Here is a 24,467-nt window from a genome sequence, read left to right on the forward strand (position 1 = left end):
TTGAATTATGCCACGTGTCACAATGTTATTTGTCTACGTGTCATTCACTATGTCATCATTACATATACACCAAATTGGTCCTTAACGAACAATGGCATGCAAATTATTTATATATAATATATGTTTAAAATTTAAATTTTAAATACATAAAAGAAATTTTAATTAATAAACTTAATATGTGCCTTAGCTAAACTCAATTTAATTAAGGATAAGCAATAATTGATGTCAATAGAATTAATGGCTAAATCAATTTTAGGTTAACATGAGATAAATGAGGCAAGGGGCGAAAGGCAGAGAAAGACTTAAGAAGACCATTCATAAAGTGGTCAAACGAGATTTATATGTAAACGGTTTCTCTATAGACAAGATACATGACAACACAATGACATCGTTTAATTCATGTAACCGACCCTACTTAATAGGACAAGGCTTTGTTGTTATTTTTTGTATGACATAAATGAGGCGGGACAATGTTACTAAACAGCACACACTCCATTCAAGGGCTATCAATAGATAAGAATGGATCATTCATTTTCCATGTGAATTTTTCCCATTGTTTGGATAATACACTGTCGATTAATGGTGAAAGTTCACGAGTGGATTTTTGAATGAAGATGATCCACTTCCGCCACAGGATACACTTGAGAGTAACATGTTTTACCAATATGATTTGGACAATTGTATAAAAAAATTTACACTGATTATAGTAAAATAAAACGTTTTTTTAAACCCTCCCTTTGGTTGTGGGTTAATCTAGTTTTAACTTTTAAAGATCCACCTCCATCTCTTTTTTTGGATCACGAGTTCATGACCCCTCTATGTCTTCATATTCGGAAAGAGGTATTTATTCTGTTGAGCAGGTACAAACTTAATGGCCCTACTTAGTATAAATTACAGTAGGAATAAGGAAGATCAAAGGGGTAACACAACAATATAGACGTGGATTTCACTCTGAAAAGTACTTTTCTATACATCCAACATATTTGGAAGTAAAAAAAAAATGTCCAGCAATTTGTAAACAATCTGAAGGTGCACCTTATCCTTGATAGCAACAACAAAAATTAGGCAATCACTATTTGCAGAAACCTGAGGAAATACAATGGCACAAACGGGAACAGTTAGCATCTAGGCTTGTTAAAGATGAATCACAGGGAGAAACATTGGGAGAAAAAAATGCACTTCCTGAAGTTCAAGTGAGGGTGTTTCGTTTGAGGATAACAGCTTCAAAACCCAGATTCCACATGAACTCCCTCTGATTCTTTAAGAGGGATCCTCGTCGTTGGTACAAAATTCATAATGTGAATATGAACTACATGATTCACATAACTAAAGAAGCATCCGAACAAATAGTCAGGAATCAATGACGTCAAAAGATCCTCTGTTGTCTATGGAAAACGGCATCTCGCTAGAATGAAAAAGAGTCAAAATATGGTACGGAGGACGAAAAGCATCCACATTCATTATCGCTGACCATCAGTACTTAACAATACTAGTTCACTTTCTTGCGTTAAGGCCTTGTACTTGAAATTGATAGGGAGCCATCTCTTAAGACCCTCAGGCCAATACCTGGCAGAAAAACATAAAAACAATATCAATGTTTAAAATTATAAAAGGAAGTAAACCTTGCCCAGCTGGGTTGATTACATAGATCATATTTGCATTTAAACCTTTGACATCTATTTTTTTTGACAGTTTAAATATTGGTTTTCTGTCTTCTGTCTCTTAACCATTAAAGAGCCCTTCATTTGATTTGCCCTCCTTATTAGGACTTCTATAAGCCTTTTCCAGAAATGCCAAACCATTTAACACAAGATTCTACCATTTGTTTCACAAGATCCCAACTTTCTCTATAATGCATCTATTTTTTTTTGGTGATCCCATCTTTTCAAATGCGTATACTTACCCAAAGTCATCCTCACTGGAATACTAAACTTGATTTCTTTGTAGTTTATTACTGGCAAACATTAAGTCTTATACAAGAACTGGAAATCTTATGGATATATGGTCAAACATTCCTCAATTTTTGTCTTTAGGTAAGAATTTTTTATTGGTGACTACTGTTGGGTACAACTTTCTCCGTCAGTCCCCCCTGCTTTCACCCTATCATCTTAGTCCTAGACATTCTAGCCTCGTTTTTCATCTTAGTCTCAAACCATAGTAAAATATAGCTTAAGTAGGAAGCTGCATGAAACATCTCAGAATATCCTGGTTGTATCTTAGATAATCTTACGAATACTTTTCATAATTGTTTATATTCTGTAATTTATTTTCTTATTTAATTAGGATTAGTAGTCAACGATTTATATGATTATGGATTAGTAATTTGTCTTTAAATACATGACAACATATCACATCAATATCAGACAAATTAAAATTATTTTATGGATAAAACACACATGTTAGTACTATTTTCCCTATATTCTCTCCTTTTCCTTTCCCTGTCCAACACCCATAACATCATTATGGTTAAACCTAGCAGTTAAAAAAATGCACAAGTTAAAATTGACACCAAGTCAAGTGGAAAGGATATTACAGTTACAGTGGCCTTTAACGTCAATGGGACTAAGAAGAGATATCAAATAATTTTCCTGGAATCTCTCCTAGAATATAAAATAGGCACTTACTTGTCCACTCTTTCACAAATTGCTCGACGAACAGAAGAATTAAGGCCATATGCAATTGAATTAAAGAGGCCCTGCAATAAAGAGAGAAAAGTGAAAAAATTAGCTACACATCATCATAACTTTTCATGATGTTGCAGTTGATGGTACCACTTCTAATGATATCACTAAGGGATGGCAACAAATTAAGAGGAAAAGCATATAATATTGCAGCAAAATGGAAAGTGATTAAATGTGATATCATTAGTTCATTACCATGTCATGCACTTGTGTAAATTATAAATAAAAACTATTTTAGACTATCACTGGAGTTCACAACATTGATTAACAGTACAGTCATCCTAAAATTGGGGTGGGGCTGATCGTGGAAAAGTAATTCTTAAAGTGCCAAACTAAATTGTGACATTGGCAACATCTACTTTTGTATAAGTTACCAAAAAAAAAAAAAGAATCATTGACCAATATCAAACTACTGGAAAACCTTAACCAACATTTAAATCAATGTTTTTAATTATCATAGTAATCAGGTAACCAGTACCTCTTATAAGGCCAGTAAAGTCAGAAGTAAACACTTGTTAATGTATGCAAGGTAGTTGGAAGCACATCCTTGAATGGATTTTATATTTTTTCACTTTAAATATTTCCTCAATTTTGAATAAGTTGTACTCAGATGTATTGGGTTATGAATTGCATAAAGCATTTGATCTGTTATTGACAAGAATGAAGGGAACACAAAATATGCCCGATTGTTTGAAAAGTAAAAATGCCCAGAAATGGGTGCTAGAAAATGGATGTAACAGACAAAAATATAATAACAAGGCCTTTTTCCTACTAAATGGCACTATTCTGTTTGAACGATAACTGTGCTAAGTTTTGATATAAGTTATAAAGCATACAGTAAATTGAAAATCTGAAACTATGGTTACTGGTTGATACCATAAGAGAAGCCATTCCGACATCTAGAAATGAGAGCCAGAAGATCTTATGGTTGGGTTCAAAGAAATCATGAATACGGTTAATGGTTCCAAAAGCCCATGATCCTATTAGAATCAGTGGATAGTATCCCCAGCGATTTAGAGCCTGTAACATAAAATAGAAAATACTTCAAGTAATTTTCAATAAGAATGTAGATTCAAAAAATAACAACAGTTTCATCTTAAGCAATTAGTTTAGGCATAAATACAAATCTAGTCATGAAATCCCAGCCAACATATATATATATGTGTGTGTGTGTGTGTGTGTGTGTGTGGTGAAGCTTGTGGAAGTCTAAGCACATTATAAAGACAGCGCAAAGTTTAAATCTGATTAATGAAAAAGGAAATGCATAATCATGAAAAGCTTTTCCATGAAAATTTCCTACATTAGCAGAAAAAAAGCTACCCTAGATTCCTAGAGTGATTTAATCTTCCACGGAACAGAAAACAGAACAAGACTCAAGATACAATACAACAACAATAACCAAGCCTTTTCCCACTAAGCACATATGGCTACATACTTTATGGATCAAACAATACCTTTGCATCATATCATAAACCGAGTCCTATAAACAAGCCATTAAATAATGATTTCCTCCATGGTCTACCTCTAATGCTTGCCAATTGCAATACAAAGATTATTTTATGTTTGAAAGGGATCTTTGTTGTAGCTCTTTTTTTATTTTTTATTTTTTTGGGTTCTGTTCTCTGAGTATGGATATTTGTTTTCAATGTTGGAATAACAAACATACCCTCATGTTATCCCGTGCATCTGATGCATAAGGTTGGCCTGACATACCAACTGCCATCTGTAAAATTTGCCAAGAAACAACAAATAGTCTCAAAAACTTGTTATACAAGTTGTTTCTTCTTTGTTTGACAAAATCAGCAAAATTAGATACATACACGGGTTGCATTGTTCAGCATGCGTATAACTTGGAAGTATGTGAACCCATTATATAGTATAGCACCCCAGAGTGGCATGTAAAATGTTAACAAATGAATTGCCTGCATAGTAAAGAGGAACTTCTTTTTAGAGGCCTGGGAAAGGATGGAAATTAGTAAACTATTCTGTCAAAAGGGTAGAAATGCATCATGGCTTAAATTAAATTTAGATTTTCTTATATCTGCATTATATGTGTCCCTTTTCAGTGAATCAAAAACCCATTTTATAAAATGTAAAAGAAAGAAATGAAAAGAAAATATTACACAATTTCTTAGGGGTTACACAAAATGCAATACTCAATTGTGCTACAACTACTTGCCTTCCCTGCAAGTCCTGATTGAGTCCAACACCATGCAGAAAGATGTCTATGATCATTACCAAATGAACGTATAACTGTCATAGCCAGGGAAGTACCTACCAATAGCGAAAAAGATATATGAGCTCTCACCTCTCAGCAATGAAGATGCAATAGGATAGTTGAAATCAAGAACAAATTTTGAAGTCTAACGCTCCAACTATTGGTAGATAATGAAGCCATACATCAGCGTGATATTGCTCAATAAAGTAATCTTAGAAGTAATATGATTAGAAAGTCACAGTAGACAAATATTATTGCAAATAGTCCATTTTTCAAACAACAATATATAAAGCTGATACATTATAGATGCATACCCCAGACATACAAGTGAAACATTGCCTCAAACTCTTCAACATCTGTTTTGTGCTTAACAACAGTTCGATGCAGGGTAAAAGCAATTGTTGTGGTCCATAGGAAAGATGCCACACAAAAGAAATGTGTGCTATAGCCCTGAGCAGAGCAAAAGAAACCTTTTGATGGATCCCTGTTAAGGAAGAAGACATCTATCAATCATGTGACGAACAATATCAATGACACAAACATCTGAAGAACTGTGCTTGATCTAGCAGATATACCCTACTATGCTGAAGAAACTGCAAAGCATATCCTGCAATTGTTAAAAGAAATTAAGAAAATAAATATTCATAAAAGAGAACTATACTAAGAGATTGTATGTCTTGAAAAAAGAAACAAAGCAAACAAATACATAAACTGATCATTTACACATAGTACCTTATGATTAATAATTGCAAAATGTCAAACCACATTAGCAGCACAAAATACAAACTAAAGTTGCAACTTACACGGCTTTGAGAAACAACTCTAGAAAGAATACAAGAGTTAGTTGCCTGAATTAGTTTTCTAACTGCCAAACAGATTTCATCTACTAAAGGTAATACTACAATCAGGTAACACTACAAGAGTTGATTTAACAACACCTATATGGCATGAAGAAGCTTATTGTGACGATTAGCTCACTAAGCATAAATTATATTCTTAAACATATTAAAGATATTTAAGGCATTTTTTCTTGAACTATTCAGTTAGGGATCAAGACATAACCAAAATAACTTTCTGTCACTGGAGCTAAGGTTCATGAGCATTATACTCCTAACCTATTCCAAATTCAGCAAAATTCCTTGAACCACCATAACAAACCGTTAAAGAACCCAAACAGTTCCACAGTCATTGAGCAATCAGGTAAAAGAAGACAAATACGCAATCAGATTTAAATTGCTTTAAACAACAACTACAAAGTTTGAAATCAAATCCAGCAAGCGGAAACACAGCAGCCACACACGAATTCTACTTGAAAAGCCAAAGCTCATTCAATCACGCCATCTTGTTTTTGGCGCTTAGAGTTAAACTATAAAACTCAGAAATCTGACGCAATGTTCAAGAATTTGAAATAAGATGCGTAGAGAGCAAGAACGTTCGGTGGAGAAACGCAGCGTTTTAGATCTAGAGAGAGAGAGAGTACGGAGAGGGCGAGGTAGAAGACGAGCTTGAAGGAGAACTTGCGGAGCTCCTTGAACAGGAGATAGCAGAGAACGATGAAGCCTGAACCAACGAACGAGAGGCTCGAAGCGCCGGCGTTAACACCAGCTAGAATATTGCGCTGATGCGCCGTCAGAGAGACGCCGGCGACTGCGGCGGAGGCCACCATTCTGACGAACCGGTCGGTGGCGTCTATCGCCGAATCGCCGGGTTGGCTCTGAGTTCTGACTCAACAGAGGTGAAACAGTTTCTCCGTTTTTTAAAAGTTGTTTAAAAATTAATTACTTTTATAATGTGACTATGTGAGTATGTGACAATATAGTGAATATATAATTAATTGTGTACAATTCTTTTTATAAAATAATAATAATAATTTAATCTATACTATACAAAATTAAAATATTAGAAGAATTAGTATTTAATATTTTCTTAAATTCAATAATAATCTGTTCTATATATTTTTTTGGTGTCTTAATCTATTATATATATATATATATATATATATATATATATATATAGAACACTTAGACATCTCGTATAATTCAATAATATATATATATATATATATATATATATATATATATATATATATATATATATATATATATATATAGAACACTTAGACATCTCGTATAATTCAATTTTTTTATTATTATTACACATACTTTTATTATTTTTATCATTCACTCTTCCAATTGTTAGAGATAGGCTAATTACATATTTACATTTATAGTTTTACATACTCTACGTAGCTAATCACATACCTTTTATTACTATCAATATCAATTAGTAATGATATTTCATGTTAAAAAAATGTTAATTAACTAATATTTTTCATTTATTTTGTTTTTGAGTTCACGCTAACTCATTTCTCATTTTTTTTTATACTAAAAATATTGTCTCAATATTTTTCTTAAGAAAAAATATTTTTAATTGTTTAGTGAAAATGGCTCGATAAAACTAAGTCGTGTCTTGACACTTTAGACAAATTTACTCGTAAAATCAAACACTTGAATCCTAGAAATTATACCTCGAAAAGTATACGATGATTTAATAAAATCTAACTTTAAAACTTTGGTTTGAATCTTGAGTGAATTGCACAAATTCAAGAGTTTTAGGATGATAAGGCTTTTTCGTATTTTTAGTGTGTGACGTTCTATTTTATCTTGATGATATAATAAATATTAAATAAATACGTACAAAAAGTTATTTTTCAATTGTTATGCAACCTTACATGATATGGGCTTGCTGCTTGCTTAGGACATATTGTTTGTGTTGATCACTGCTCACAATAAGTTAGTTGATATCATTGCCCAAGTCTATACCTTCATTTACATTATATACCAATATGTTGCGTAACTTTTGAAATCTATGAATACCCTGCTTTCATTGCATCCTTCGATAAATTCAATGAATTTTAAAAGGAGAGTATTCAATATGCATGCACAAAATTGTTTGAGCCAGCTCATTTTAAAAGCAGCAGCAAGGAGCATTGCGTTTTCACGTTTTAACATGCAAGGGCTCCGAATTCATGACAATCAAAGGCACGCCCAACTTTGAAACAAAAATTTAATTATATCATCAAAATTCGAAAACTAAATTCAGTCGTTGAATTATAAAAAAACACCAACATAACTAGCATAACCTAGGATGAGTAACACTAAACACTGAACTTATCAAATCTGTAACACAAGCGCTCAAACTCAACTCAATAAAAACCGGAAGCAACCTAATCAAACAAACTGAAGCCCATGTCATCATCAGATTCTTCAGCAGGCTCTTCCTTCTTTTCCTCTTCCTTGGCAGCAGCAGCTGGCGCACCACCGGCAGCAGCAGCAGGAGCAGCAACAGCAGCCACAGCAAATTTGCTTGGATCCTGCATTTAAACCAGTAAGTTGCAAACGAAAAGAATTAAGGCAGCAGTATTTTTAGTGTAAGATCATCCAAAGTTCAGAGACAATACCTTCAAATACTCCTTAACCTTGTCAGCCTCTGGGAAAGAGTAATCTGTCTCAACAGCAACTGCCAAAACATTCTTGTAGGCATTGATGAACATATGTGGGGCAGCAGCAAGTGTTGGGTATGAGATGGCCAATGAGAGTGCGGTCACCATCGAGACTCCAACGGCAAACTTCTCAACAAGGTCATCCTCAGTGAGGTCAAGAACCTCAGGGCTAAACACTGAACCGTTGTCATACACAGAAAGGACAACAAGACCATATGAGAAGGGCCTGATGCCAAGCTTGGAAAGCAATGCAGCTTCAGAAGAGCCGACCTTGTCACCCTTCTTAATAAGTTCTACAGGGGTGATAATTTCGACAGTACCCTTGTTAATCTTAGTTGGAATGTTCAACACCTGAATTGGAAGACTGATATAAGCAACAAACCATCAATCAGAATAAATTATATAAACAAAAACAAAATTACATACCTGGAAGAAAGAGGTCTGTGAGGGGTCAAGCCCTGTGTTGCCCGGAGGAACAACAACATCAATCGGAGCAACCAAACCAACACGAGCCGGTGCTCCAACCTGTTGATATAACAAAAATACAAGACCAAGTTCAACATGCAGTACAGAAAATTATAATAGATTCAAGGAAATGGGTTTCAAATATCATTAAAAGCATCAAATTCACTAGGTAAAAGTACACCACAACAAACAAAACATCCCACCAAGTGAAGTAGTATCATGAGTTGAGAAGTTTAAATTAACGAAGATCAACACCTTCATTCCTATAAGCCTACTACACAAAACCAACAAGCTTGAAGAAATGCAAGTAACATTACTAAACCTTTATGTACACGTCCAAACATCAAAACAAAGTTGAAACTTTTGACAGTTAATTCCAGGTAAAAGATAGCAATGAAAAATAAGAAACCATAAGAGACCTACTGAGTATCTTCTTCTATAAGCAACGCAGAACACAGTCAAGACAAAACTAATGCTAGCAAGTCAACACCAAACAGAGCCTAACAATCATTAATTAAATGGTATTACTAATAACACAAATATAAGAACCAAAGAACAGTTAAATCACCTTGTACTTAGCAACCTCTTCGCTAACCTCCTTCAAGTCACCTTTAGTGAAGATCAATCCCACGTTTCCCTGGTTCAACAAACATAATATTAGAAATAATTTCGCAACATTTATCTCAAAAGTGTAAAACCCTAAACCAAATGAAAGTTTACAATCTTCTCAAAAATAGAAAACAGAAATGAAAGAGTACTAATTTCGGGTTCCACTTACAACAAGAAGGGGGATAAGGCTGAGATACACATTGTTTCCAGTACTCTCAGCGTGCATCCTAACAGAACGCTTCATCATGGTGTTCTTGCCCATAAGAACAATGGAATCACCACGAAGACCCCTGCGAATGTTCTGGAGCTGGTTAGATCCAACGTTATCGGCATTGACAACAAGGATCTGAGTGTATTCCTCGAGAAGCTTGCAGAGCTTAGCATCGTAAGCGATCTTCTTCTCAGCCTTGGTAGGTTTTGGTGCCATTTTTGATGGTGATGAAGATTGCGAGTTTCGAAGACAAAGAAAAAGAGGTGCAAAATCGAGGGCCAAGACGAAGCGGTGGTGCTATGTCAAGGCGGACAGCGAAACGGCGCCGTCTCTTTAACCTCCTCTCTTTGTAAAGGAAATGCTAGGGTTTTGAGGGTGCTACTCAGACTGAAGAGGGAGTCACGTGAGAAATGGAATCGCTTTGTCTTCTGTTTATATACACATCTCTAAGGAGTTTATTTTTTTTATAGGCCCAATGGGCTTATTCACAATACCATTAACGGATCAATGGGCTTAAGACCAAAATAAAAAACAAAATAGATTCATCTAGTTAGTGACAAATATTTAAATGGAGCTTCATATATGATAGATTTAGTAGTTACCAACGCAAGTTGGCACAGATGGATGAGGGTCTGTGTCCCTTAACCATCTCTCCCGGGTTCGATACTCACTGGAGGATGGGAATGAAGCTTGCTTGCTTGGGAGGGTCGCCCACTTTGTGTGCCTCTGCAGTACCCGAGGGATTAGTCATTGGGCTTCCGGCCTGATGGATACCCTGGTACAAAAAAAAAAATAGATTTAGTAGTTGATCCGTCAAATTAGAAGATACCGGGCGAAACAAAAAAACACACGCAAACAAACAATGATGTTTCTTTTTTTTAGTGGTATTGTTCGATTCAATAGATGAAAGACTAATTCATTACGAATTTGAATTCTATTTTATGGAAGCCATTAGGTGGTTTATTTTGCTAAGTTTGGAGTAATTTTTAACTAATTTTATGTGAATACAATTAAACAATTTTAATCATAAAATACAAACACCTTTTTTGTAAACTATTTCAAGTATTAATTTAATACAATTTTTCAGCTTCTTTAATAAAACCATCAAAAGCCTAAAACATCTTGGTATCATATAAATTCTAATCCCAAAGCACATAACCTTATCTAATGAGATGGGCTTGCTTGGAGGCTTTACTAAACAGTAAGGCTGGTATCTATGAATGAAAACTGAAAATAGATATGTAATTGAAATATGGAAGTATATATGATGATGACTGCTACTAATATGTAGGAAATTATTGGAAGTTTGGCAATTATATTTAGTATTAGGAATTTAGGATTTAGTTAATTACTATTTCTCCACTTTATATTATAGAAGAGATGATGATGAATTTGTGCTTGTCCACTGCAATTGTTTTGTAACTATGAACAAACATGACAATAGATTCCCAAATTAAACGGGTACAAGAAATCACCCATAAAGGACAAAGGTAAAGCACAAGCCACTTCACCCCCATGCTTCAAAACCTTGTCATGTATTCATTGATTTCATTCCATGGCACAAAAATGGGTATGCCGGGCCCCATCTTATTCATATATTTTCCTTTTTTGGTAAAAATTATAACGTACAAAAAAAATAAAAAATTGGGTTGATCTAATGGTTAATTCACTAGTCCGCTTAAGCAAGTGTCGAGGGTTTGAATTCCGCCTTGTGCATGCAACAATCTATTGGCCAGCAACAAATCCTTAAATAGAGCTCAGTATTATGACAGATTAGTCATTGGTCTGTCGAGTTGAGAAATACCGTGAAAAACCAAAAAAATTATATTTTCTTTTTTTAAAAAATGTTTGATTTATAAATATATATCTTTTAATAGTATTTTACCTCTCTAAACTAACCTCTTTCTAAGTGTATTACTCCATAACTAGTGTTTCCATTTATAAAGTGACTTTACTAAACCATAGAAATGAAAAAGAAACTCAGCTGTCGGGTTTAAAATAGATTACCACATACTTTGCTTACATTCCTTGCCCTATCTCATACGAAATGTGATAATAAGGCACTTGTCTTTTTCATTGTCCCTAGCTAGAGCCGGGTTAAGCTAACTCGTGAATTAGTTCGAATTTAACTTATTAATAGCTTAATAAGCTGAACTCGTGAGTTAGTGGGGCGAATTTGAGTTTGAAATTGAGCTCATAAATTAGATGAGTCGAACTTAAACTTGCATAAACTCAGCTTATTAGCTTATGAGCTATCTCGATTACATATATATTGTTGGAGATAAGTGTGTATGTCCAACAAAATACTATCATAAATTATTATTATTATTATTATTCCTTTTTATAAGAATAAGCTTTTATAATTTATGATAGTGTCCTTAATTAAAAATTAGAAGCGAATAATTACGATAGGGATCGTAATAATGAGATATACGTTTTTTGAGTACTTTTAATTTAAATTGTTCTTAATCCTGGAATCACTAAAAATGGGACATTAGTGATTCGGATAGATTGATATATATATAATAGTCTTCATTGGATGAAGATTAATAGATCTCATTTGTTAAATTATATATATAAATGGTATATATAGAGATATAACCATTGAACTGACTCACTCTAAGAATTCCTAATGGTTATAATTACCGTATATTTGTCAATAGGATATTCTTATGATGAACATAATATTAGAATTTTCCTTTGACCTGCGACTATCATAGTAATTAACAATGTATTTGTTATACTTTGATTCTGGACACCTAACACCCTACGGTGTTAGTTGAATGGACATTGTGTATGATTTAAATACTTGTAGAATTAATGATTAGTCAAAATGGAATCCATCAACTATGGTAATGAGTTTGAGCTCTACGATTGTAATGAATGAAATAAACAATGCCTTGGCCAAGGGGTTTGAATGAATTAAGAAATGAGTTTCTTAAGTCATTCATAATTCATTATAATAATGGTAACAAGTTAGAGTTTGACAATCAAACCGTACTCTAAAAGTTAGCCAAGAGCTGAAAAGATGGAAGGAGTTGTATTTTTGTTCATCTTGGGTTCTTAGTAAAAATATTATTACTTCATACTATCGGGTCGTCAAGGAGCGTTGCTAGACGCCAACCTTGATTAGTAAATTTAGTATGACTAATATACTACCCGCTTAGTATTGAACCTATGGGGTCACACACTAACGAGTGTTCTAATCCTTGGTAAATAATTATTTAATTATTATTTTGATTAGATCAAATAAATAATTATATTAATTCAAATGGAGTATTATTATATTCTTTACTAGCACCATGAATATAATAATATTATAATTGAGAATATTAAATAATTAATTATTTATTCTATGATGAGTTTTAAATATGGATAAGATCCTAACTGATTTTGTCTCAAATTAAGTTGTAATTTTGATTCACAAATCAGTCACCAATCTCATACTATATATGTGTATATGATAAAAGAAAGAAAACATAAGTTTTCTCTTTTTACCTCCACATACACAAATATTCCAAATTCTTAGTGAAGAATTGCTGGTGCAAGGAGTTGCAAGAAACTTCTCAATTAAATCCATTGGTAAAAGAGTTGACAACAAGGATTAGTCTCGGTGTGGATACACATAGTACCTTCGTACCATCGAAGGAGAAAGCTTTATTCACTAGGGTACTCAGGTATTGGCATCTAACCCATCTTATTTCAATAAAATTTTAAGCACAAAATAGATCAATAGGATTACTTTATTACTTCCGCTGCGTGTTATGAACACTCGTAATCCTACAGTGGTATCAGAGCTATGGCACTTTTGTGTTTAAAGTTTTATTGCAAAAATTTTCATAATTAATAGGATTAATTTAAGTTTTATTATTATAGTGAATGTGATTCCTAATAATGGTATGAGATGCCATTGTCAAAATTATAAATTTATGTGGGATAAAATTATATGTATGTTAAGGAACATACTGTTGTTATTGTTTTATTTATTTATGAAATAAAACTGAAAGGAAAAAAGGGATAAATAAATTTTATACTTTGTTTACGAGGAATTACCTGGAGATTCGTACTCAAGGATAAAATTTATATATGTATTTGATACATGGAATGAATTAATTTTTACTTGAACCTAGACAACCTAGGGGTATAAAATATAATTCAATTAAATAATAACCTGACAACCAGGTAATTATTTGGGATTAAAATTGTATGTGATACATTTAATCATCTATTTAAAATTGTATGAGTAATGACTTGACAACCAAGATACTCATTCATGATTTTAAATATATTTTTTTTAAGAAATAAAAGATTTCTTAATTTTCTATAATAATAATTATTGTAGAAAGTGTTATTTGTATGTGTGAATACGTACTTATATTTGTTTTTTTTCTTTTAGATTCATGAATAATATGTCTGCTCTATCACTGCGTGGCATACTTGAAAATAACAAATTGGCTGGAGCCAATTATGATGATTCGTATCGCAATTTGAGAATTGTTCTCATGCATGAAAGGCTAATTGATATAATCGATAAGCCTGCTGTTACGGCCCCAGTTCCAAAAGAGGATGGAAGTATTGATAATGAGGCAACCAAGACTTATGAGAAGTACTTGAAAAATTGTCTTACTGCCAAATGCATCATTTTGGCATCCATGGGTTCTGATCTTCAGAGGCAACATCAGGATATGGATCCACCGACTATTGTTGAACATCTTAAGAAGATGTATGGTGCACAAAGTAAGACAGCCCGATATCAATTGTCCAAAACTTTGTTTAGATCCACACTTGATGTGGACTCTCCTGTTGGACCCCATGTTCTTAAGATGATTGATCTTATTGAACAACTTGAGAAGTTGGGATGCAAATTGGGCAAAGAACTTTCACAAGATTTGATCTTGCAATCTCTTCCAGAAACTTTTTCACAATTCATTGTTAGCTTTAATATGATTAAAGTAAGCTGTGATCTTCATGAAATGCTCAACATGCTAATTGATTATGAGAATCAAATTGCATCTGAGAAAAAGAAAGGAGTTGCTATGGTAGTTGGCAGCTCTTCTAAGAAGAAAGGAAAGTGGAAAGCAAAAGGAAATGGAAAGAATAATTTTAAAAGAGAACCCATGGCACCTAAGGGTGGTGTGACCAAACCCAAGGGCAAGCAAGAAAAGGCTGACAAAAATGATGCTGAATGCTTTTATTGTAAAGGCAAAGGTCATTGGAAAAGAAACTGCAAGGAATACCTTGCTTCTTTGAAAACCAAAGAGAAAGGTAAGACATACTTAAAAACAGTTTTCATGATTTCTTTGGCTACTATTAATTCTTCCATATGGGTATTAGATACCGGAAGTGCTCATAATATTTGCAATTCGTTGCAGGGACTATGAGTAAGTAGATGGCTGAAGAAGGGAGAAACTTACCTTCAAGTCGGGAACAGAGCAAATGTTGCTGCTGTAGCTATAGGATCTATTTCTTTAGCAATGCCTACGGGCAAGACATTAGTATTGGAGAATTGTCATTATGTTCCTAATTTTGTTGCAAATGTTATTTCTGTTTCTATGTTGGACAAACGTGGTTTTTATTTTAATATTAAAAATGGCATTTGTTCTACTTATTATGGTGATGACTTATACGTAAATGGCTATCTCCAATATGGCATTTATATTCTTCCCGATTTAAATGGTAATTCTGTCATGCATGTTTCTACTCTTAAAAGAGAGAGGAATAATCAAGTAAATGAATCATATCTTTGGCATTGTAGACTTGGTCATATAGGAGAAAAAAGGATTTCTAAGTTACATAAAGAAGGTTACCTTAACAAATATGATTATGAATCATATGTAACTTGTGAATCCTGTCTCAAAGGAAAAATGACCAAAACTCCATTTATGGGACATGGAGAAAGGGCTACAGAATTATTGGGACTAATACATATAGATGTTTGTGGACCAATGAAAATTCAAGCCAAAGGAGGATATTCTTATTTTATCACTTTCACTGATGATATGTCTAGATATGGCTTTGTGTATCTTATGAAACACAAATCTGAGTCATTTGAAATGTTCAAAATTTTTCGCAGTGAAGTTGAAAATCAAACAGGTAAAAGCATTAAGGTGCTTAGATCTGATAGAGGAGGAGAATATCTAAATGATCATTTTCTTGAGTACTTAAAGAAAAATGGGATTCTTTCTCAATGGACACCTCCTGGTACCCCACAACACAATGGTGTTTCAGAGAGGAGGAATCGAACTTTATTAGATATGGTTCGATCCATGATGGGTTTTACTGATCTTCCATTGAATTTATGGGGCTATGCTTTAGAAACAGCAGCATATTTGCTAAATAAAGTACCCACTAAAGCAGTTTCTTCAACACCATATGAGATATGGAAAGGACGAAAACCAAATCTCAAACACATTAGAGTTTGGGGATGTCCAGCATATGTTAAGAAATTGCAAAGTAATAAACTTGATGCTAGGTCCGATAAATGTAGATTCATTGGTTACCCTAAAGAAACAATGGGTTATTATTTCTATCACCCTTCTGACCACAAAGTGTTTGTGGCAAGAGGTGGAACCTTTTTAGAAAAGGAATTTCTTTCTGAAGGAAGACAAGGTGAAGAAATAGAACTTGATGAAGTTCAAGAAACCAATGAAATAGTACAAGCTCAAGAATATGAAATTCAAGTTGAGCAACCAATTTTGGATGTACTTAAACTAACACCAAATTTATCATCTTCAAGAGTTGAGGATAACGAACCAATAGTAGTTCAAAGAGAGATTAATGAACCAATCCTTGAACTACCTTTGGAACCGGTTCAACAACCTCCAAATTTGGTACAAGAACTACCTCTTCGACGGTCCACAAGAGAACATCGTCCACCACTAAGGCTAAACCTAATGGTGCAAGATGATGTGAAAAATGGGATCGATTATGATGATAATGATCCTAAAACTTATGAAGAGGCAATGCAAAGTTCCGAAAGTCTAAAATGGCAGAGTGCCATGGAATCCGAAATAGAGTCTATGAGGATCAACAATGTTTGGACTTTGGTTGAACCCTCAAAAGACATAAAACCTATTAGTTGCAAATGGGTTTACAAGAAAAAGATTGGAGCAGATGGTAAGGTAGAGACCTATAAAGCCCGTCTAGTTGCCAAGGGATACCGTCAAAAGGAGGGAATAGATTATGAAGAAACATTTTCTCCTGTGGCAATGCTTAAATCTATTCGGATTCTACTTGCTATAGCAGCATACTATGATTATGAAATATGGCAAATGGATGTGAAAACAGCTTTTCTTAATGGAGAACTCAAAGAGGAAGTGTACATGACACAACCTGAAGGTTTCACACTTCCGTCTGATCATAGTAAAGTTTGTAAGCTGCAACGTGCCATTTATGGGCTAAAGCAAGCTTCTAGAAGTTGGAACATTTGTTTTAATAAGACAATCGAAAAGTTCGATTTTATCCGGTGTGAAGAGGATCCTTGCATATACAAAAAGTTTAGTGGGAGTACAATCATTTTCTTAGTACTCTATGTTGATGACATATTACTAATAGGAAATGATGTACCAGCATTGCAAAATACCAAAACTTGGCTATCTCAACAATTCTCCATGAAAGATTTGGGAGAAGCAGCCTATATTCTAGGAATAAAAATCTATAGAGATAGATCTAAAAGGTTGCTTGGACTCTCACAGTCTATGTACATTGATACCATTTTGAAAAGGTATAACATGGAAAATTCCAAAAAGGGCTATTTACCAATAGGCACTGGAATTACTCTCAGCAGAAAGGATTGTCCTAAAACTTCTGAAGAGAGAGTACGCATGAGTAGAATACCATATGCTAGTGCAGTGGGAGCTATCATGTATACCATGACATGTACACGTCCTGATGTCGCATATGCGCTAGGAGTAGCCAGTCGATATCAGGCAAATCCCGGTGAGGAACATTGGAAGGTGGTTAAATCCATTCTTAAATATTTAAGAAGAACCAAAGACCAATTCCTCATCTATGGAGATTCTGAACTTATACCAAAAGGGTTCATTGATGCAAGTTTTGCCTCAGATAAAGATGATAGCAAATCTACTTCAGGTTATGTTTTCACCTTAAATGGTGGTGCAGTGAGTTGGAAAAGTTCCAAACAAGCTACTGTAGCTGATTCAACGACTGAAGCTGAGTATATAGCAGCAAGTGAGGCTGCTAAAGAAGCTGTGTGGATGAAGAAGTTCATAAACGAGCTTGGTGTGGTACCTTCAATTAAAGAACCACTTCCGTTACTGTGTGACAATAATGGAGCAATTGCACAAGCAAAAGAGCCAAGATCACATCAAAAATCTAAGCATATCTTGAGAAGGTATCATTTGATAAGAGAGATCGTTGAACGTGGAGACGTTGAAATTCAAAAGGTTGCTGGGAAGGATAATGCAGCAGACCCATTCACTAAGGCGCTTGGATCAAAAGAGTTTGATAAGCACATGTGGGAATTGGGATTGAAATATATGACTGATTGGCTCTAGTGCAAGTGGGAGATTTTGTTGGAAATACATGTATGCCCTAGATCCAATCTGTCATTGGCTCTAGTGCAAGTGGGAGATTGTTGGAGATAAGTGTGTATGTCCAACAAAATACTATCATGAATTATTATTATTATTATTCCTTTTTATAAGAATAAACTTTTATAATTTATGATAGTGTCCTTAATTAAAAATTAGAAACGAATAATTACGATAGGGATCGTAATAATGAGATATACGTTTTTTGAGTACTTTTAATTTAAATTGTTCTTAATCGTAGAATCACTAAAAATGGGACATTAGTGATTCGGATAGATTGATATATATATATAATAGTCTTCATTGGATGAAGATTAATAGATCTCATTTATTAAATTATATATATAAATGGTATATATAGAGATATAACCATTGAACTGACTCACTCTAAGAATTCCTAATGGTTATAATTACCGTATATTTGTCAATAGGATATTCTTATGATGAACATAATATTAGAATTTTCCTTTGACCTGCGACTATCATAGTAATTAACAATGTATTTGTTATACTTTGATTCTGGACACCTAACACCCTACGGTGTTAGTTGAATGGACATTGGGTATGATTTAAATACTTGTAGAATTAATGATTAGTCAAAATGGAATCCATCAACTATGGTAATGAGTTTGAGCTCTACGACTGTAATGAATGAAATAAACAATGCCTTGGCCAAGGGGTTTGAATGAATTAAGAAATGAGTTTCTTAAGTCATTCATAATTCATTATAATAATGGTAACAAGTTAGAGTTTGACAATCAAACCGTACTCTAAAAGTTAGCCAAGAGCTGAAAAGATGGAAGGAGTTGTATTTTTGTTCATCTTGGGTTCTTAGTAAAAATATTATTACTTCATACTATCGGGTCGTCAAGGAGCGTTGCTAGACGCCAACCTTGATTAGTAAATTTAGTATGACTAATATACTACCCGCTTAGTATTGAACCTATGGGGTCACACACTAACGAGTGTTCTAATCCTTGGTAAATAATTATTTAATTATTATTTTGATTAGATCAAATAAATAATTATATTAATTCAAATGGAGTATTATTATATTCTTTACTAGCACCATGAATATAATAATATTATAATTGAGAATATTAAATAATTAATTATTTATTCTATGATGAGTTTTAAATATGGATAAGATCCTAACTGATTTTGTCTCAAATTAAGTTGTAATTTTGATTCACAAATCAGTCACCAATCTCATACTATATATGTGTATATGATAAAAGAAAGAAAACATAAGTTTTCTCTTTTTACCTCCACATACACAAATATTCCAAATTCTTAGTGAAGAATTGCTGGTGCAAGGAGTTGCAAGAAACTTCTCAATTAAATCCATTGGTCAAAGAGTTGACAACAAGGATTAGTCTCGGTGTGGATACACATAGTACCTTCGTACCATCAAAGGAGAAAGCTTTATTCACTAGGGTACTCAGGTATTGGCATCTAACCCATCTTATTTCAATAAAATTTTAAGCACAAAATAGATCAATAGGATTACTTTATTACTTCCGCTGCGTGTTATGAACACTCGTAATCCTACATATATATATATATGTATTTTTTTATTTTGTTATATTTAAGTTATAATATTTTTGTTTATTTTATTATAAGTTAAATGGATGATGAAGTCAAATGTGACAAATCTAGTCAAATTGTTCAGGATAAAAGAAAACAAGAAAAACATATTTATATATTAATGTTCTTAATTTTTTAAAATTTCATAGTCATTTTTTATATATAACTTTGTTATAGGACATAAATAAAAAAAAATTATAATTGATAGATAGACGATATATAAAATTTATCCTTTTTAATATTTTTTAATATATATAAATGATAATATATTGGTATAAAATTATAGATTATGTTCTTGTTATTTAAGGCAGTTCGTGAGCTTTTATAAGCTGAAGTTGAGTTTAAGAAATAAGCTCAATTGTTAATGAGTTGAGTCGTGAGTCAAGCTCAATTTTTATGAGTTGAACTTGAGTTTGGTCTAACTCGACTCAACTCAGCTCACTTCTAACCCTGTTTGTTTGGCTCCCCATTCTTCATTGATCAAAATGATGGTATAATTATAAAAAATGCATGTTATGGTAGAGAGTGAAAATAGTGAAGAGATACAGAGTTTCTTTGATGAGTGGTTGGATGGTCATCCTATAAAATATCTTATTTTATTTTTTTATTAATTTTTAAAATAAGATTAAGTCTTCCTCTTCATCCTATGCATAGCAAAACCTCTTCATCTTAGAATTGACCATTAGAAACATACAAACCTCATGTATCATGTAATGATGTAATAACCTTAAAATTGTCAAACTGATAGTAAGTAATTAGTAGAAGTATGAACAAACACTTCCTTCAAGTGCTTGCTTGTTGTATACATAACCAAACCTTTGAACCTCAGTTGCCACTTAATGACAACTTGGTTTCCAATGTTATTACTACAATTTTTATGGTATAGAGTGTTTTGTAGTACTAATTCCACCTTAGACAGTAACAAAATTCACTTGCTGCCGCTCCCAAATTGTGGAGATAAAACTGTCCTTTACAAAATCAAATAATAAATAAACACATAATTTTCTTTCTTCTTTCTTTTGTTTTTTTTTTAATAATTTACTTTTTGCTATATGTTGCATCTTATAAGTTTTCATACAATGTGTATAAAACATTCTACACTTGTATTCATGAATGACATATCATAGAATAATTAATATAGTCAAACTTACTTAGTGATTTAATAACATATCATTGAGTGTAAGGGTCAAAATTTTCTTGTATATTTTGGACCCTCACATTCAACAATGTGTTACTATAGTTTACTTTGAATATTTGACTATATCAACAATTATAAGTGTCAAAATCAAGAACAAGTGTAGAACTTTTATACATATATTCAGAATTTAATTTTCTTGAACCTGTTCTTCTTCTATGTTATCTATACCATGCTACCTTGTATCTATGTTACCATTTTGATTAGTGGCAACATACACAAATGGCCGCAAGAAAATATCATCAAAGTCTTGGAGTGGCTCCAATGTCTTGACAACATCACTCATAGTAGGCCTTGGATTTGGATGGTGACATAGGCATCTATAAGCCAAAGAAGCAACCTTCATGGCACCTTTCATGGGGAATTGACCTTCCAATTTTTTATCTATGATTTGCTTCAATTTCTTTGAGTCTCTTAACATAGGCCTTGCCCACCCCACCAAGCTTTTTCCTCTGTTTGTGAGGGACTTGTCCACCACCCTTTTTCCTGTTATTAGTTCCAATAGAACAACTCCATAGCTATACACATCACTCTTGGTTGTAAGGTGACCTGAAAATCATCGTACTTTGATTTAGCTTCAAATATTTTTAAATGGATGTGTCAGTTTAAGCTGATAGGAGAAGGCAACATGAATAGTTATATCTCTGACACGATGATTTGGTTCATCCTAAATTTAAGATGCATAACTAAGGCTTGTGACATTTTAGACATTAACAATATACCTGTCATGATGTATTCGGGAGCAGCATAGCCATGTGTTCCCATGATTCTTGTTGTTACATGTGTCTCTTCCCCTTCAGGTCCATCCTTAGCCAGACCGAAATCCGACAGTTTCGCCGTAAAATCCTATATTTGGAGATGTAACATAAGATAAGATGATCCTTAAGAAGGTGTGAAAATAGCAGATTATATAGAACTTACTGAGTCTAGTAAGATATTTGAAGCTTTGAAATCCCTATATATTACAGGTTTATCTGCTCCATGAAGGAAGGCCAATCCCTTTGCTGCTCCTAATGCAATTTTCATCCTTGTTGACCATGGCATGGCAGCAGAGTACCCTGCTTTTTGAATCACAGGCCTTAATACTTTCTTTATGGTAAGTTATCATGTTTTATTTTATCAATATCATTGCTACTTTTCATCAGAACCTAAAGAAAACAAATAGAATTTGGAAAATTGTGTGTGCTTGATATATAATTAGAGTTTAATTTTCAATAGTTATTTTGTTAATGTTACATTATGTAATTATGCATGTATAGAATTAGTAGGACATCAAAATTAGAAAGAATAAAAAAAAACATACTTCTGAAGAGTTGATTCTCCAAGCTTCCTCTTGGCATGTATTCATACACCAAAAGCCTGTTTTCATCCTCATAACAATAACCAATTAACTTAACAAGATGTGGATGTCTTAACTGCCCCAGAAATATAATCTCTGCCTAGAAAAAAAAAATAAAACAAAATGTTCCAAATTAGTAAAAATAACACCTTCTTCTTAGTACTTAAGCCTAGTCCTACTTGATCATAAATTACCATAAAAACCATAATCATAAGTTTATTATGTGGGACTAATAAAGAAATGGGGTGATAAGGATATTATCAAATATTATTAAAAATTACCAGCCACTCCCTATGACCTTGCAAGCCTTCTAAGTCCAATCTTTTAACAGCAACAGTTTGAGGCTTCAAATCATGCCTAAGTTTATCATCAAAGAAGCCTTTGTAAACAGGACCAAAACCACCTTCACCAAGCATGTTACTCCATGAGAAATTGTTTGTTGCTTCTCTTAACTCCTCAAGTGTGAATGCATAAAGCTTTGATCCTGCTAGTGACACTGAAAGATCTTCAATTGCTTGTGATGAACTTGAATTGCTTACATCTGATAAACATAGCCTCTGGAATGAACCTTGTTTCAATTTTTTCTTCTCTGATTCTTCTTCTTCCTCCATTTCCAAATTGCATTCACTCTTGCAGTTGCAACAACTTAGGATCAACATCATAGATTTCCATGTTGTCTTCTTAGCACTACTACTCATACTAAAACAAAAACCTTGTAATGTAATGTATCAAATAATTGTTAACAACTACTACCTCTTCTTTGGAATTAGGAACAGGACATAGATAGAAGTTGGGATATGATTGATGACCATTGAATATAAAAAATAAGTGAAGGCTGAGAAATTTATATAGTATATACACATTCACCTACTACCCTTACAATAATTAACAAGATTATTATTGGAAATTAAAATTGTAGTGGCGAGATTCCTTGACTTCTTATTAGATAGAGGATGTGGATGGATGCTATGAGTTCATTACACTTTAGGCATGAATTATTAATAATCATTTTTTTAATTAATTTTGATTTTTAAGTGACACATTTTCTATATATGTTACAATTAATTAAAGGGCAAGTAACTTGCCTACCCTGTTGACTTCATTGTTACACAAAATCTTTCATCCCCTAACTTCCATACATTTGTATGATCATATTTATCATATATTCGTATGTGTATTTGTATATGTGTATGTATATGTATACGTATATCTATTGTCTTGCATCCCTTGCCGTCCACTTTTTAAAAAAATTAAATTAAATTAAATTATTTTACAAGTTTGATGCACATTATTCCTTGGGAGAAAGCACAAACAATATGAAGAGATTTTGACAAAATTCAAGTAATAAGTGCTAAACCATTACCAATTATCAAATATGTCGTTGCATACATCAAAGGTTTTAATTTAATCCTTGCTATAGTGCCATAAGGTAGTGTTTAGTAGAGAGATACAGACAAAAAAATTGAGACCGAGAGACAGAGACTATGAGATAGAAATTGAAATAAATCTCAGAATTTTGTTTGGTGCAAAATGAGAGACAGAAATTGAAACAAGAATAAAATTCTAATTTAATTTGTACAAAGAGTAAAATTAGAATTAATTAATTGAAATAAAGATATTTTATGTATAAAATGTTATTAAAGTTTCAGTTTTCATCTTTAAAAATTTTAGTCCTCTGTGTCCCTATTTTTTTGGAGGTACTAAAATACTGAAATTTTAATACTAGTCTCTCAACCAACAAACATGATATTGTGTCTCAGTCTCCTAATCTATGTCTCATTATCTTAAAACAAACGCTACTAAGAGTTTAATTTTGTTATATTCAGGAGAGTTAAAAATTTTATATCATTATTTTGATTCAATTTTTACTTTTACATGATCATTTAGGTCATATATATAACTTATTATTAATAATATTCGAAAATGAATTTGAATTCGATTTAGAGTTTAATTAGGGAATCAACTTTTTCAGTTAATATTAACTAGTTTTTGAAGTTATAGTTTTATCTTAAACTCTAATTTTAAATCTAAATTCTGTAAAAAATAAAAGTTAAACAAATTATAATAAAAAATTGACTAATATTAACTAATTAAAATTTTATTCTTTA

At 32.9% G+C, this 24,467-nt stretch overlaps 4 protein-coding genes across 4 annotated transcripts; 1 reads left to right on the forward strand and 3 right to left on the reverse strand.

The window, feature by feature from the left end:
• Nucleotides 1–653: 653 nt before the first annotated feature.
• Nucleotides 654–6,662, reverse strand: LOC130934221 (G-protein coupled receptor 1-like). Its single transcript, XM_057863811.1, has 9 exons — nt 6,380–6,662; nt 5,475–5,506; nt 5,214–5,383; nt 4,861–4,955; nt 4,502–4,603; nt 4,348–4,404; nt 3,558–3,701; nt 2,625–2,695; nt 654–1,566 (listed from the first exon to the last, which is right to left on the reverse strand). Exons 1-9 carry the CDS (start codon nt 6,563–6,565, stop codon nt 1,461–1,463), a joined length of 963 nt encoding a protein of 320 aa, XP_057719794.1. The 5' UTR covers nt 6,566–6,662; the 3' UTR covers nt 654–1,460.
• A 1,289-nt stretch (nt 6,663–7,951) lies between these two features.
• LOC130935467 (60S acidic ribosomal protein P0) lies at nt 7,952–10,086 on the reverse strand. Its single transcript, XM_057865223.1, has 5 exons — nt 9,645–10,086; nt 9,435–9,503; nt 8,828–8,926; nt 8,360–8,752; nt 7,952–8,272 (listed from the first exon to the last, which is right to left on the reverse strand). Exons 1-5 carry the CDS (start codon nt 9,900–9,902, stop codon nt 8,126–8,128), a joined length of 966 nt encoding a protein of 321 aa, XP_057721206.1. The 5' UTR covers nt 9,903–10,086; the 3' UTR covers nt 7,952–8,125.
• A 7,423-nt stretch (nt 10,087–17,509) lies between these two features.
• LOC130934864 (secreted RxLR effector protein 161-like) lies at nt 17,510–18,202 on the forward strand. The gene has a single exon (XM_057864389.1). It carries the CDS (start codon nt 17,510–17,512, stop codon nt 18,200–18,202), a length of 693 nt encoding a protein of 230 aa, XP_057720372.1.
• Nucleotides 18,203–21,195: 2,993 nt separating this feature from the next.
• Nucleotides 21,196–23,180, reverse strand: LOC130935122 (serine/threonine-protein kinase RIPK-like). Its single transcript, XM_057864697.1, has 5 exons — nt 22,641–23,180; nt 22,324–22,459; nt 21,942–22,078; nt 21,743–21,866; nt 21,196–21,569 (listed from the first exon to the last, which is right to left on the reverse strand). The coding sequence occupies exons 1-5, from the start codon at nt 23,055–23,057 to the stop codon at nt 21,196–21,198; spliced, it is 1,188 nt and encodes a 395-aa protein (XP_057720680.1). The 5' UTR covers nt 23,058–23,180.
• Between the last annotated feature and the right edge of the window lie 1,287 nt (nt 23,181–24,467).

Source organism: Arachis stenosperma, chromosome 6, assembly GCF_014773155.1.
Source record: "Arachis stenosperma cultivar V10309 chromosome 6, arast.V10309.gnm1.PFL2, whole genome shotgun sequence".
NCBI classification, from domain to species: domain Eukaryota; kingdom Viridiplantae; phylum Streptophyta; class Magnoliopsida; order Fabales; family Fabaceae; genus Arachis; species Arachis stenosperma.

Excerpts from the sequence above, each read along its gene's own strand:
- LOC130934221 (XM_057863811.1), bottom strand. The coding sequence starts at position 6,565 with ATGGTGGCCTCCGCCGCAGTCGCCGGCGTCTCTCTGACGGCGCATCAG. Across the intron at positions 4,604-4,860 it reads AATCAGGACTTGCAGGGAAG|GCAATTCATTTGTTAACATT; the intron begins GCAAGTAGTTGT and ends TTTACTATGCAG. Across the intron at positions 4,405-4,501 it reads TGCTGAACAATGCAACCCGT|ATGGCAGTTGGTATGTCAGG; the intron begins GTATGTATCTAA and ends CAAATTTTACAG.
- LOC130935467 (XM_057865223.1), bottom strand. The coding sequence starts at position 9,902 with ATGGCACCAAAACCTACCAAGGCTGAGAAGAAGATCGCTTACGATGCT. Across the intron at positions 9,504-9,644 it reads GCCTTATCCCCCTTCTTGTT|GGAAACGTGGGATTGATCTT; the intron begins GTAAGTGGAACC and ends TTGTTGAACCAG. Across the intron at positions 8,927-9,434 it reads AAGAGGTTGCTAAGTACAAG|GTTGGAGCACCGGCTCGTGT; the intron begins GTGATTTAACTG and ends TTATATCAACAG.
- LOC130934864 (XM_057864389.1), top strand. The coding sequence starts at position 17,510 with ATGAGTAGAATACCATATGCTAGTGCAGTGGGAGCTATCATGTATACC.
- LOC130935122 (XM_057864697.1), bottom strand. The coding sequence starts at position 23,057 with ATGAGTAGTAGTGCTAAGAAGACAACATGGAAATCTATGATGTTGATC. Across the intron at positions 22,460-22,640 it reads AAGGTCATAGGGAGTGGCTG|GCAGAGATTATATTTCTGGG; the intron begins GTAATTTTTAAT and ends TTTTTTTTCTAG. Across the intron at positions 21,867-21,941 it reads CAAATATCTTACTAGACTCA|GATTTTACGGCGAAACTGTC; the intron begins GTAAGTTCTATA and ends CTCCAAATATAG.